General features: G+C 35.9%; 1 protein-coding gene across 1 annotated transcript in view; it reads left to right on the top strand.

Annotated features, from left to right (window-relative positions):
* Positions 1–15976, top strand: part of HCN1 (hyperpolarization activated cyclic nucleotide gated potassium channel 1) — a 199877-nt gene that overhangs the window by 118019 nt on the left and 65882 nt on the right. The window contains exon 4 of the mRNA XM_027634972.1: positions 11486–11704. Coding sequence (XP_027490773.1) covers positions 11486–11704 — 219 coding nt within the window. The remainder of the gene's footprint in view (positions 1–11485; positions 11705–15976) is intronic.

Genomic DNA, 15976 nt, shown 5'->3' with positions numbered 1-15976 from the left:
AGAAGACACTGTTCTTAGTAATTTCATTTTCTCCACTGTATTGGAGTATGGAAGAAACAGGGAGGCAAATCCATCCAAGAAAACAGAGGTATGCTCAGTAGGGGAGCTCAGGAAGATAATGCATGCAGTTTTAGCTGAATAGGATCTTGGGCAGAGAGAAACTCTCCCCTGGAGGTGATAAAGAGCACCTGCATTAACATTCTACTCTGAATCACCATCTGCAGGAGTCTGATTTTTAGTGACTGTGTAGGGAGCCTAGGGAAACCCGCCAACTCACTTATCTATCAAAGTGAAGTACCTGAAGTCAGCTGATGTAAAGTTTTAGGTTGCCTTCCTCTCTTATTGCTGGCTCTCACAAAAAAAAAACCGAGACAAATTGGATTGCTGGTCATTGCAGATATCCATGTGTAAACAGTACAAAAATGCATTGCATCTGTTCATTTTCCATTGTGCAGGGTTGTGGTGTTCCTGCTGTGCCTCTCTCCCTCAAACATCACTGCCAGATATCCCATGACTGGTCTCCCCCCCAGGGTTTGTCTTCTGGGCTGAGCTGTCTACCTCAGCCTTACCCACTTCAGTCAGAGCATTTTTATCCTCATCATCTAGACTAAGGAACCTGGATTCCTTTGAACTACTCACCAGGTAGATGTTTTCATTGCTCTGCAGGATAATTTTGTGGATCATCCTGTAATCAGAGCATGCAGTTTAACTCTTAATCACAACAAGAGACTTTCTTACCTTTTATGTTGCTGCTATGAAAGAATCTCATTTGCTTTCCAAGCATTTCTGTACAGTTAAATGGCATTACCATTCCTCTGTGGATGAAACAGTTGTTTCATAAATACATGCTATGGAACTTTGAAAAGGAAAGTTGGCTAAGAAAAGTTGGACCCATGAAAACTAGGTAATTTATGACAGTCCATTTCTGTGTTCATTTCTGTATTCACTAATCTGTGGAGAAAAGGTGCAGAAAACTCATGCCTATTTATGACTTGGTCATTGTGCTTTCCAAATTTTATTCTTCAAAGTATTTTTTCCACTTCTCTTTGGATAATAAATATCTTAATGGCGGTGGATAGTTTAGGATAAGGATGACTATCTTGAACTGCCGTTTCTCTGATCAGCGACAAATAATCAATTCATTTGAAAATATGACAGTAAGAGAGGTTATATCCCACGTGGTCACTAATCAGGTAAAAATAATGCAGTTAAACAGTTTATTTAAGAGATTGAAATTAGAATTATACATTAGTGGCTTTAGTGCACCTCACTTCTGGGTGAAGAATCACAGAATTGGTTTGGGTTGATAGGAAGTTTAAAGATCATCCAATTCCAACCCCCCTACCATGGGCAGGGAACCTTTCACTATTCCATATTTCTCAAGGCCCTATCCAGTCTGGCCTTGAACACCTCAAGGAGTAGAACATCCACAACTTCTCTGGGCAGCCTGTTTCAGTGCCTCACCACCCTCACAGTAAGGAATGTCTTTATATCTCTAATATCTAATCTAAATCCACTCTCAGTTTAAACCCATTTCCCCTTATCACTACATACCCTCCTAAAAAGTTGCTCTCCCTCTTTTTCATAAGCCCTGTCTAAGTACTGGAAGGCTGCTATAAGGTCTTCCCAGAGCTTCTCCAAGCTGAACAATCCCAGCTCTCCCAGCCTGTCTACACAAGAGAGGTGCTCCATCTCTTTGATCATCTTTGTAACCATTGTCTGGACTTGCTTCAACAGGTAGGAATGTGGACAGAGAAAAGAGAAAAACAACCTAAAGACAAACTGAATGTGTGGCTCCATTCAAGTTAATGATTGAGCTGTTGAGAGTTCATTCAGGTGGGACCAACAAAGTGGCCATGTAAAGCCTGGCCCCTTTCTAAGGGTGGAAAGGAGCAGATGCCCAGGGAAGATCCAATCATAGGAAGCATGGAGTAATGTTTCCTTCAGTTTTCAGACATTTGCTGCTGAGGGACTTCTGGATAAAGAGCTGGTATCCCGGTGTTTAACAACTATCACCGTGTTTCTTCCATTAGTCCACCCAATCATTTTTTGACTGAATGAGAGTGTTCATATTTGACCAGAAGCATGGGCATGGTGTCACAGCATCGTGATTCTGACATAGTGTCATGGTTTTGAGCATGGCTGTCCTTGGTGTTTCACCCCCCACTGGAGTGACTTAACCTGAGAAAGCCCAGAGTGACTGAGTGGGCATGGGCTGATGGCGGTACAGGGATGTCCCTGTGTTTAAGAGCTGGAAATGGGACCTGAGTGCTCCTAACCTCTTAGGTGAATACTATAGGGTCACTCCGGTGCTTTGTTAACTCCCTCAAGGATGTTAAAAGAGGAGCATGTTCCCCTTCCTTCCTCTCAGAGTGTGAAGTTCATACCCCAAAGGTCAGGACATTATTCTATGATTAACCTTTCTCTGCTAGAGGAGGGAAATGAATTTTTTATGACTCACTCAGTCTTTTTTTTTAAAATGCCTAGACATCATTTTGTGGATGGTGTTTAGGCTGCTAAATCATTTTTTCTTTATATCATTCTATTACCTATATTATGTTATTACCTTGAATATCTTGCAGACTCTGGTAAGTACCTGCGGTTTTAGGGCATCTGAGTTTAAGAAAAGGTCATCAGTAAAACTCAGATGAGTTCTCAGAAAAAGAAAAGCCTCTGACCTAGATCCAGCCTACTTGCTTTGACACTGAGGTTTGTTCTTTTCATAGAGCCAAAATAGATTTTCAGCTGCAGAACTACTACTTCCTGCTGTCACTTACTAATAAAACAATGCACAGTTTTTTGTAGGACATAGTTTCATCCATTTAATAAAGGATTATGATTTACCAAAAAAGCAGACCAGCCTGTTGAGGGTTCGGATATCTAGTAAGGTAATTTCCAAAAGAACTGTAAACTAACTAGATGCAGCCTAAAGTCTCAAGGACATCAGGTTAGGAAATATATCAAAAAACTGACAAGAAAAGTACCAGATAATTGAAAAAAAAATGCTTAAAACCAGCACTGGTCCTCTGCCTTAAAAAATACATTACTTGAAGAGAAATAAAACATGGTAAAAATTGTATCCTTAGACTAAGCAGAAAAATATTTGAATTAGCCTATGCGGTACCAAGCATCACTTTACTGGGTAAAAAATCATGTTTTTTAAAGCACGGGATTCAGGAACTCCCGAATCCCAGTTCGAACCCTTATGCTTATTCTCTCTGTCAAAGTAGCATTGGTTAACCTTGATTCATTTTTAAGCAGATTAAAGCATATTCAGACTCTTTATGAGTGGATTATATTAGACCATTTTAATCTACTGTAATCCACTATTTTTATCTTTTTTTTTCCTAAGGACACATTTTTACAAATATTTACAAAGAAAATGTATTTAGCTAGAGTTTACCTCTGTGTAGAAGAAGGATGGAAGTGTTTCTTACAAAACCAGATTTTGAATGTTTTGAGATGTTCTTAGTGAGAAAGCATGGGGAAACTATTATTTTGTGCATATCTGTCTGTGTACTTTTCAAGTTATGTATCAAATTTGCCAAGCCATTTCCTAGTGATAACCTTTTCTGCGACTTGTGAAGTTAGTTGTTTCCTTCCTTTTTCAATGTAGCTTAAAATCACTTTCATTCAAAGAGTATGGTATGGTGATAGCATTCAGAAAGCTCAATGTCCGCTCCCAAAACCATATGATTTTCACTTGTCATTTTATTTGGGATTGGATGCTTCACATAGTTTGCTGTCTAGTCTGAGTTGTTCACATAATAGACAGGTGCAATTCCTTCAGCTAAGTTCTTTTTCCTAAATTGGTTTCAAATATTGTCTGTGATGGTGGAGATTCTTCCTAACAATCTTCAGTAAAGCAGTACACTGTGGAGTCATGAGTCAGGTTTATGTCACTTCACTCCTTCAGCTGTTTCCCAGAAATGCTCTATATTAAACCCACATTATCATCTGCCTATTCTTGACTATCAGATAGCCACTGTTGAAAATTCAAAGCTTTTCTCAGTGATTGGATTATAAAAGCATTTCATAAATGGTTTGATTCGATACTCGAGGCTTGTTTAGTAAACTGTTTTACATCATATCCAGCTCCTTTCACCAAATGAAAAGAGTAGAAAAGATAGATATGTTGTCTTTAGTTCTAAGCACACTGAGTTTTTACCTCTCCCAAACAGTGTTATTTCATGAAAAAGGTTTCTCATTGAAAATGCATTCTGTTGTAGTTTTTTTTTCTTTTCTTGTAAGAAAGTTTTTGTTTCCAGGATGCATTGTTTATCCAGTGAAACTATGTTTACTAAAAAGCTGTAGATGTACTTGTTTTAATCACTTACTGGGACCACACAGTACTTACTGTGATTACAGCATATTTTCCCATTGGCAGACAATGTGTATCTGTTCCAGTCAGTTCCTTGTAAACAATGGTACTTAAGTTTATTACAAGATCAAAAATCAGAGTGATTTGAATGTCAATCAAACTTTGTGTGCTATGAGATTGGGAAACAAAAGCCGTCTTGATCAAATTTTTTGATTACTTGATAAATTTCAAAAAAGAGATCTCAAAGAACTTTGTTCAGCATAGAATGGCATGGTAACATCTGCCATTTCAGCAGTACACATTTGTAAAAACTTTTTTCCTTAATATTTTGTAATAATGACACTGATTTCAAATGCAGTGAAAAGGAATGCTCTACAGAAGCAGTAATTTTTGCTAAAGATGATGCCGCCTAATAAGTTTGAAAAAAGATGTATATAACCAAAACCTAGAGCCCCCTAATATCCCTCTTGCTGAAGCAGTTCACATCCTGTGAGAGTCCTTAAAGGAACTGAAACACAAATCCTTTAAAAATGCCTGATTTCTTCCCTACATTCTGATCGGACTTTTCCAGAAGATGGGCAAGAGATGAAAGGTACAATTTGAAAAATTCTTTAACTAGTATTCATCCATTAGTTTGTCACTGATTGACGTGGGGAATGCACTGATACTGATAGATTAAGCGTGCCCAGGTAAGTTTTCTCTCCTGGAAGTCTGTTGCTTCCACAACCTGCTTCCGTAAAACTGGACTTCTTAGTTACCAAGGCAAGGTAAACCTGTGCTAACTCTCAGATTGGTTCAGGAGCTGTTTTGGAGGGTATTAATTAGCTTGAACCAAACCCACAATTTTCTGAAAAATTACAAGTGTAGGCAATCAAATTCCCCGAAGGCAAAAGTTTCCTAGCATTGTTAAATTTTCACATGGGAAAAATAGTTTTCTTTTTATAAAGAAAACTTTATAAAAGCTTTCTAATGTCTTCGCAAGCTGAAATTCCTATAAAATTGTTATTAAAGTAAATCTTTGTAATGGACTGTTATAGTACTTGGGATTCATACATTACAAACTTTTTTCAGTCATCTGGGTTCAGTTAAGGGAGCACAGTGACCAGGTAAAAGGATGAGTCAAAGTGAGCTGATTCACAGGCAGAAGAATAAAGTATTTTTCATATAAGATTTAATTTATTATTTTGTGAGTTTGTATATGTACAGCTGTAGAATCTCACGATTGTATTTCTAGTCAAAGATTAAAAAAATTATGAACAGTACTTAGCAGTGTAGAGGGAAGCCTCCTCTATGAAATTGTGCATATCTTCTTATGTGAACCATCCTTTTGAATGCAATGGGCCTATTAGTTGGAATATAATAACTCAAATATATGTGAAAGACCAGGCTGTGTACATAACCCAAATATCTGCTGTTCTATTGCTGTTTATGAATTGTCACGCTGATTCTACAATGAAAATTATTTATCCTTACCTCAAAAAGGTGATCACAAGTAGATATTCTGGCTACTTGCTTTTAATAGGGGAATATATTAGCGGGTAAATATCTGGGGTTTTTTACATCAAGAAAATAATCAAAATAAAAAGAAAGATCTGTTCTGCTGCATTGTTTTTGTTTGATGGCTAGTGCCAAAGACATAGCACCAAAAAATGAACAAGCTGTAATGACAGGCAAGTCACGTAACTCTGAACAGAGTAAATATATAATATTTAGTCATTGCTTCTCCGGTCAAACTTCTTTTCCCGTGGAACGCAATGCCAAACACTTTCTAATTTTTTTCTGCTAGTACTGCTCTTGAAAGTGTATGCTGAGTCACTTGCACCATCTGTTATCTGTGCACATATCAGCAGAGAGAAAATGTTGAGAAGTTTCTGAAGACATCTGCTTGTTTCACTGAGCTTACCAATTCTGGTTTTTTTCCTTAAATCATATGTACTTACACGCTTCCTAAAATATACTCTTCTTTCTTGCACGTCTTAAGAATTTGAGAAAAGCAGAATTTCTAGTCTTCCAAGTCTCATCCACCTTGCCTTTGTTTACTAGTTTTAGAAAACAAGTTATACCTAGTAAGAATAGCTGTGATAAGAAGTAGAGGTTTTACAGGGTAGTGCACTATGGCATGAGTTTTGAAACAGTAAATATTGCACAACTTTCTCATTGGCCAACTTGATCATTCATTGTGAAATTCAAACAACTTCTTTAAAAGATGAAATGCTGAAATGATAATTTGCTGCAATTTCCTGTCTGAGATTTTAACTAATGTGTAATTCTAAGGTACTGTATGACACCAGAGGCAGATAATTATTTAGCCTACTGATGGAAAAGTATATAAACTATAAATCTATATCAAAATGTATATGTAGATTACTTCTTTTTGCTTTCTTCAACTTTTGAAGCCCCATCCCTAATTTTACATTTATTTTGTGCAGTAACTTCCTGTGACAATGCTAAAACCAGAGGGCTTACTTACGGAATGCCCAGCTGCCTCCACAGTCATAAATTAAAAGTGCCCACTTTTGATGGACAGCAGGGTAGGAATGGTTTAGGAGCTACCTGCTATATCCATAGTATTAATCTTGGTTTGGTTTCGGCACAGGGCAAGCTCATGCCAGCTGCCTACAAGGAATGGTTCCTCACCTTACACCTGCTCTAAAGTAGACCTGCTGTTGTTTGGGAGAGTGTTATGTGGCCACCATGCCACACGCCCTGGGCACTTCTAACAGTAAAACTATGTGAACCAAATTCTAGAGCTTGGAAATGCCTTTTGCTACTTTTTAATTTACTAGGATAGACAATAACTACCTATATCCTATGAAGACCTTTCTTCAGATGTCACTTACTTTCAGAAGAACCTAAGGACAATGCTTGGCATTGAATGAATGTGTCTGAATGATAATAAGGCAAGCTCCTTTGGATAGGGACAAGCTACTTCCACATTTCTACTACGATTTTGAAAGATAAGTGAGAATGAGTTCAAGATCCTTGTAGAAACCATTTCACTTAATTATTAAGTCAATCTTTGCTGCATGATTGTAAAGCATGCCCTTGCAAACTGACAGGACCATTTCTGTGACACCTGCAGTGACTGTGATGTGAAAGAAAAAAGGAACTAAAGCAAAAATGGGGAAACTATTACTGTTTGCAGTAGTCTCCTTAGTACAAGATTTCTAAATCAATTTATATCTCAGTGCAAGGATATGGCTGAGGGAAGATAAGCTGTGCCTGAGACAATGACTACAACATGGGAGTGGAAAAAATTTCCTGATGAAAACCTCCATAGACTACAGTAAAACACAAAACCCTTTCTTAATCCACTGAGAAAAATAATTTGCCTTTTATTGTTGTTCCTTAGAAGGTGCCATGTGATCTTTCTGTGATTTATTTCTTTTGAGCTGAAAAGTTAATATTACAAACAGATATTTGTAGGAATCTTGTATGAAATTATGGGACAAACCATAGTATTCTGTGGTGAAGGAAAAGTCTGAGAAACAGATTTTTAAGAATCAGAAGCACCCTGTAATTAATATATTCTTCAGGATAACTGCAAAGATAATGTATATACTTATAGAACTAATTGCAAATGATCAGTGACCATTGCTTTCATAAATGTGAGGATTTCCTAATGTAATCAAGCTAGATTATGTAATCAAACCTTGGATAAATAGCTTTGGTATTTCTCACAATTACAGTCTTTAATAGTTTTTTCAAATTGATGTCATTACATTTAAAACTTTTAAACTGATTACTGCTAATCTGGAAACAGTGATCAACCCATCATCAACTAAGAAATTAAATGCCCCTTTTTATTAATTAGTAGTTGATTTTTTCAGCTCATAGAAGATGGTGGTTTGCTTTTTAAAAAAAAAAAAACCAAGCAAAACTATACATTAAAATCAGAATGTGACTATTTGCTGAAACATTTAATGTGTATTTATGTAAATATTAATATTTAGGATTATAGTATATATATTGTATTATATTATATGTATTATATAAACACAGAATATTTTATTTTATAGAATGGGCTTCTATTAACTCAGGAATATTATCTGTGAATGTGTTATGTAAAAATTTCCTTATGATGCAGGTGCAAAACTGCTTCTTATTAAAAAACTAAAATATCACTGTAGGCTAGTAGCAGAGGAATGGCCACACCTCAGTTTGTACAGCAAAGAGCAGCATATTGGAACAGGGTTGTGGAAAATTCCAACCTCCCACAATGAAACAAAGTTAGAGTTAGTCCTGCCAAACCCTTAGGTTATACAACACAAATAGGAAAATAATTAAATAATTATTATTTCATTTAGTAACATTGGTTGTAACATACGTGATGTATAGGATTTGACATTAGAATCAATGTTTTTTTAAGTGGTTTATATATGGAATAAATCATTGAACAACACAAGTAACTGTACTGAAATGTGTACCCTCCACAATGGCATTTGTTGAACATGATTTAAAAAAAAGTCCCCATACAAACTAAAAAGACCAATGTTCACAACTGGTTATATAAGAACCGATGGATTATTAAGGAATAGAAACAAAAAAGCATTGGCAAGTATTTTCAGCAACAAGATCCTCAGATAAATCAAAATTGAATTCAAATGCTTTTTCACTAGCTTTTGGGGCTTTTTTGTCCTTCTTCTAAAGCCTTTATACCTATCTGAGAACCAGCTGCTCAGGGTCACCCATTCACAAATGTCTGAAATGTGCCTAGCCTGTAAGAAGGTCTCTAACAAACTACACAGGAACAGCTGATGCTGCTTGTATAACAAACTGGCCATTTGAGATAGCTTTGACCTCTGCTTTGGATACAGATCCAGTCCTGACTGACTGAAATGTTGGATCACACTTTGGCTTATAAATGTACACAGACATATAAAGTCAGCTATGTAGTTAAACATGTTTGTTTATTTTGTTGTACATTTTCATTTTTTTCTTCTGTCATTACAGCTCATTTATTCCCTCATAGTACTTCTTAAGTAGTATTTATTTTCCACTTGCCTTGTTACCCTGTTAGGAGGAAACACTCTTTCTGTTTTGTTTATTCCTGCTTCTTCTTCACTTCCGTTTTCTTATTCTTTCCTGAGATAATCGTATTTTACTCATAATTGTGATTCACAGACTTGGAAAGTACCTCAGTCATGAAATAAAATCCACCAGTGTTTGGATTAACTCAAAGACTTTAATGTAAAAATATAATTTTATAGGAATTATTGTAATTGAGATTTATCTCAGCAAAGGTATGATAGAAAATATCCATAGAGAGGATGAAGATCAGCTTTTATTTTTGTTAATATTTATAATAGTTATACTGAAAAATACAGTTAAGGAGCAAGATCCACTGTAAAGAGACCTGCAAGAACTGACAGTTTGAGTTTACAGCCTCATGAATACTGTGACTTTAATAATGCTACTTGTAGCCTTAAAAAGACCTAGATATATTTCTTCTAGCATTCACTTCATTGTTTTTCCCATTATAATCTATATAAAGATGCAACTGCTAGAGAATTTGGTATGAGTCTTGGGGAATTTGCATTAAAATACCTCCCCACCCAGAAGGCAGGGAGTTTCTGTGGTTCTTTCATTTTTTGAGTATTTTTTAAAGATCTGAAACAATAGGAGACTTATTTCCTCATTACTCACTGAAGCCTATCTGATTCCCAGCTATCTAAGATAATTTTCATTTTAAAAATTTTTTAAGTATAGACATTCAAAACCTATTCCTTAGATGTATTTATGACACAAAATTTTGACTTGTGAAGACAGAAACAGCTCCCAAATCCAAAAAGATTTAACTTACAGAGGAGCCAATAATTTGTAAATTATTACCTGAGTGAAAATAGTTACTATGTCATCTTCAATACAGCTAGTGGCAGCTTTTTTTGTGGTACCAGTTATTTAGGCTAATTGGGGGTCTAGAAAGAGCATTTTAATAGAGGTAAAACACAAGGGTAATTAGTAACCTTGGCAAGAGAGCAAGCCTGAAGCTCTTTTAGAAATAAGAGTATTTGAGTAAAGCTGATGTCGGTGGAAGAGAGACATAAATACTAGTATTTAATAGATAAATTTTATATATAGATGCTACTCATGATTTGGAGATTTGTTGATGTTAGCAGGATTATTATTTTTGGTCTTGTATATTAGACCCTATACTGTATAGCTATCTAATTTTTCAAATGTCATCCCAGTTCTTTCTTCTTCACTTTGTTATTTTTTAAATTGTTCTCAGTTCTTTTTGTGATAAATACAGTGTTTTCTCATGTGTACTGCATACCTGCAAGCACAGTTTGTTTCCCTGTTCTTTTTTATTCCTTTGGCAAGAAAAATAGAAAAACTTGACAAGGAGTCCCAGGGCTTCTTGGAATGTGTTAAGGTGTCTCTTTTTCTCTGGGAACAGCCTCTTTGACTTTCTGCCAACACCTTTGCAGTTTTAAAAGCTTGTGAGTGAAGTGTCGTGTCCTAATCTCACAGAGAGAATGGAAAGGGGTAGCTTCACATCAGAAATGCAGGGCCTAGGTATTCACCTTTTTGGAGCGAGGGGCTGAGTTGCACAGAATGTGGCTATGAACACAGATGATGCAGAATAATCAGACATCTTTTCACAATTATTCATGTATAAACACAATATTACAAGAAAAAATCAGGATAACCAGACATTACAAGAAATAATACAGGGTTTTTTCTGTCCTTGAAAAATGAAACAGCTAGTAAGGTGAATGTGGTTTTGTATTAAAATTGACAGTTTCAAAAAGAAATAAATAACATAGGCCATAAGAATATGTTCATGCATATTAAAACAAAATACTGCCTTATTGTGCTTGGTAAGTCTGCGTGTTCAGCTTTTTCTAATTCATCTGCCGTGGACTGTAAAATAAAATTGACCTTTAGTCTCCTTGTAATTAGATTAACACCCATATTTAAGAATACAATCATGTATTAAAAATAGTCAATTTTATTTCATCTCAGTGTGCTATTATCTGTCAGAATCCCTGACGCTTTATCTAATGATTAATTTAGAAGGAATATCTCTTCTCAAGCATATAGGATACATCACCAGGCCCCTTTTTCAGAGCCAGCAATCTATGATCCCACTATACAGGTACAAACATATTTCTCCCTTCAGCTGCTTCCAGGCTCAGCCACCTGTCTCTTTTCTTGCAGAATGATTCCTGGGGAAAGCAGTATTCCTATGCACTCTTCAAAGCCATGAGCCATATGCTCTGCATTGGTTATGGAGCCCGCGCCCCTGTCAGCATGTCCGACCTGTGGATAACCATGTTGAGTATGATCGTGGGGGCTACTTGTTATGCCATGTTTGTTGGTCATGCCACTGCCCTCATTCAGTCTCTGGATTCCTCACGACGACAATATCAAGAAAAGGTAACCCATTTTCTCATAACTCCTTAAGTTCTGAAACAGATTAATGGAATGTTTTAACTGTGGAAAAGGCTGTATGAGTTTACATGAAATAATCTAGAAGTGTCTGAATCCTGTGGCAGATGTCATTGAACACAAAGGAATTCAGAAGACTCCATAAACTCAATATATTTCTGCATGAATCCAGTTTCCTTAGAAAGTAAAATGTTCTCAATGTTCAACTTCCTTTAAACTCTTCCATGAAAACTCAATTTCCCTGGTTCAGACTGTGCTTTGTACCCCCACGCTACATTCTGTAGGTACTTGATCTAGGTAGCTTGGAGCAAGGGCCTTGAGCTTGGTAGCATGGCCATGTCTGTACAATTTTCTGTCATTCCTTTGGAGTGCAGTTCAGGGATCACCTAGAACATGTCAAAAGAATGTCCTTTAAATGACAATGAGACCAAATCAATTAGTTTCATTTGTAACTTCCTCAGAGAAGTGCTCAGAAGAGGCCTTCATTTTCCTTGTAACAAATTGCCTTGTATTGTTTACATGCAAATCCATGACCTGTATGGTTCTCTCCAAGGTCAAAAAGAACAGTGACCAAAAGGTAGAAAAGTAGAGAGAGACTGGTAGAAGCAAGTTCTTTATGAAACAGGAAGAAAAAGGTTGTCCATGTAAGTAACACTGGAATTAAAGAGACAGGAATGGGTACAGGGTGGGAACTTTCTGTAATAAGTAGTAATTAACGCTGTCAGTTAAATAAACTGTCAGTATAATAAAAATCAGAGACAAATGTGAATGAAGGTATGAAACTAGGAGTTAAGGCTAGGAATGATGGCACAAGGAAGAAAGGACCAGAATGAACCTCAGCCAGGGACAATAAGGATGTGCGGAATTACTGAGGTGCTTAAAAGATGACAAAATTTTCTATTATAGAAAATGAGAAACTGGCCAGGCCATGCCAGGGGAGAGGTCAGCTGAGCAAAGTAGTGAAATCAGAGTTCACATCAAAAAAGAAGAAACACAGCCTGAGCAATAGTATTTGGCATATGTCCATAACAAAGGCCAGAAAGGCAAACTGGGCAAAAAACAGTGTGATGTAACACACACCTGGGGGAGAAACCTGGCAGATAAGAGAATAGAGAAGAGGGTGACCCTGGCATATACCAAGTATGAAGAGAAATGACCTGAATTTGCTGGACAAGAAGGAGAGAAAACTGAAAAAAATATTTGGGTTGGATGGATCAGGGCATTTTTTTTTCAGGCAGGCAAAGAGAAAGGAAATGAGAGCATGTGGATGAAAAAACAGTTTACATTCAGTTTTGTTAAGCTCAAATTGCAACATGACCATAGGCTCAGTATATGAGAAACAGAAAGAGGTAAGGGATGAGCTGTATATTCAGTGACAGAAAAATTAGCTTGTGGCTGACAAAACAGCTGTTCAAAACAGAAGTTTGCAAGCAAGAAATTTCACACACCGTAGTATCATGAAACATAAGTGAGAATGAGCAGTTTAGAAGGAGAGGATAAGTGAGCGTTAAACCTCCAAAAATCTGAGCTTTCGGTGACCATATGAAACCCCCTTATTTCATCTCCATATAACGTCAAGGGCCAATCCATGTAACCCAACTGGCTCATTGGGTCTATTCTGCCAAGTGAAAGGAAAGTAATTTTACCCAAATGGTACACTTCTAGGGAGCTGTGGGACAGAAACATTATAAGAAGGGACATGAACTATAACTACAGGTTCATTAGAGTTCAGGGTGAACTTACACACACACTATACACAGATGTATGAAATAGAAGAAATGTCACTATCCACCTAAAAACTCATCTTAGTTGTTATCCTCAGACCTTGTTGGCTGCAGCATGGTATCATAATATTTTGAGTATAAGAAATATAGTACATATGTAAATATATCCATATATTGTAAACTGTGCAGAGGAAAGACAGTTTCATTTGCAGTTTTGGTACAAATTAAAACCCAGTAGCAGTCAAGCAGTATTGCATTTCTCATGTTTTCTCATTAACAGCAAGCAAAAGTGTTCGTTTGTTTGTTCTCTGATTTTATAAACACACTTTATTAAGCACTAGCGTAGAAATATCTGGCATTTTTTAATTCCTTCAATTCTGAACATTTTTATTCCTCTTTTTAGTTTTACTTCTTACTTGTTTCCTGACTTCAGAGGCAAAAAAATAGCATGGCATTGACAATCAGAAATGTAAGAAATGATCCAGAAATTGCATGTTTCTTGGCTTTAGAGAAATGTTTCTCTTTTGCTGGAAGCCCCTTGTTAGCTAGTTACTATGGACTAGAGCTAAAGGATGTCTTAATTAAAGAACTTTTTTTCTATTGATTTCTGAGACCCTGAAATTATACATATAATATCAGCTATAACAACTATACAGTCATCTTTGTATATTCTTAATCATTGCTTTATCAGAATCAAATCATATTTGGAAATAAATTTTTGATTATAGGCTAAGAATTTTAAGCTATTTCTATATATTGCTAATGAGTGTTTTATATTTGTCTTTACTCTGCAAACTAGATAAATGGGTATTTCAAAGATCAGTTTATGCTACTCATTTTATTGGCATATTTTCTAAAATATTGGCAGATAAAAGTTGCTTATGTTTCACTTATCTGAGATTTGAGAAAAAGGTAAATCAAATCCCCAGCCACTGATTTCAGAGTTTTAATATAATACATTATCTATTTTTTTGCCTAATGAATTGCTTTTTTTCTTCATCTGAAATTAAAAAATCAGGAAAGTGAGACTTGTTTTGATTTTTTGGGCTTAAGTTCTAAGATCAACTTATTTTTTTAGACATATATATCTGTGGTTGTGTATTTCTTGACTCCACTATTTTTCTTATAAAAATTACAGAAAATAATGTAATTAACACAAATTGATAGGCAACATAGAATGATAGTGGAGGTGAAGAAAGAGGTTGTTATTTGATTCTTCTCTGAACAACATCATAAATGTGTCTGTGAAATATAGCTAAAAGAAAACGAAAGTTATGGTCCTTCTCACTGGTCCTTCTCACACTGAAAGCAGCTAGAAGTGAAATATTAGCCAAAATCTTCCTCATTCAGACCCTTCCAAAGCTCAAGGTATACAAAACTAGAACAGGCATAGTTCAAAATGGAAGAACTAAGCACAGGAAGACAAGAGAGAGTTTTCATGAAGCCAAATATGTCAAACACCATCTAAGAGTTTGACCTGTCCCAAGGGTTGCATGCTGAGACAAATAAAAATATGGTAAGGAAGCAAATATTGCTCCACATATTTACTGTTATGGGCCAAAGACATAATTTATAAGAGTAATTATAAGCCATCAAATTTAGAAGATGGGCAATAAAATTGTACACCTTGAAGTGGTACAAAAAAGAATGCATTGATACATTCTGGTCACTCTGAGGAAGTTCATATTTTTCTCTACTGAAGTAGTGAAACTGTTCTCACAGAAAAAAATACCTCTCAGATTTAATACATACCTCAGGTCTTGGTATCAGTTTGTGAAGGCATAATACCTGACAGAGGAGAAAGATGTCCAAGCCAGGTATATTCTCTCTTCAGTAAGAAGGTCTGCCAGACCATTCTACCTTATAAAAGGACTGAATAAATCTATAAATCAATGGGATCTTAGCACTCTCCTCCCTGGCTTTGATGTAAGTCAAAGATGAATGCAGTAGTAACTACAAGTTATTTTTAAGTGACAACAGCTCTGACATTTTTTAACATCTAAGGAGTTATCACATCTCAAAGATATTTGCCTTTGCAAAGGTAATGTTTATTTGAAAGAACCAGAAATGTGTGTGCAGAACTTGTTAACAGTCTAGTGTGAAACAAAGAAAGCAAAATGAACAGTAACTTGACAGGGAGGTGAAGATCATTAGTTAAATATTTCTTCCTTTAGATGTTGGCAGTTCTTAATAGGAAGATGTTCTCCTAATGCTGTGAATGTCATTGAATTATCATGATTGAAGACAGGTTAATATTTTCTCTGTTCCAGTCTGTCATGAGCATAAAGTATCCAGGGACAACAATCTAAGAGAGTCAAGATTTGTAGTAGCATACTGATTGTCTCTAAGCTTAAAGATTTTTAAATTGGTTTTAAAGAATATCATGTATTAGCTGGGGGTGTTTTATTATTTTATTTTAGTGATCCATTTTCATTATGTATATTTTGGGTTTTTTTCTAGTAGTACTTGAGCAACCAGGCAAGGTCTCAAAAACAGAAAAAGAATCAAACCACTTTTAGCAATTGCAAGTAATATA

This window comes from Corapipo altera, unplaced genomic scaffold (genome assembly GCF_003945725.1).
Source record: "Corapipo altera isolate COAL_440 unplaced genomic scaffold, ASM394572v1 61411, whole genome shotgun sequence".
Taxonomy (NCBI): domain Eukaryota; kingdom Metazoa; phylum Chordata; class Aves; order Passeriformes; family Pipridae; genus Corapipo; species Corapipo altera.
Note: the sequence above shows the minus strand (reverse complement) of the source record. Positions and strands in the feature narration are given on the sequence as shown.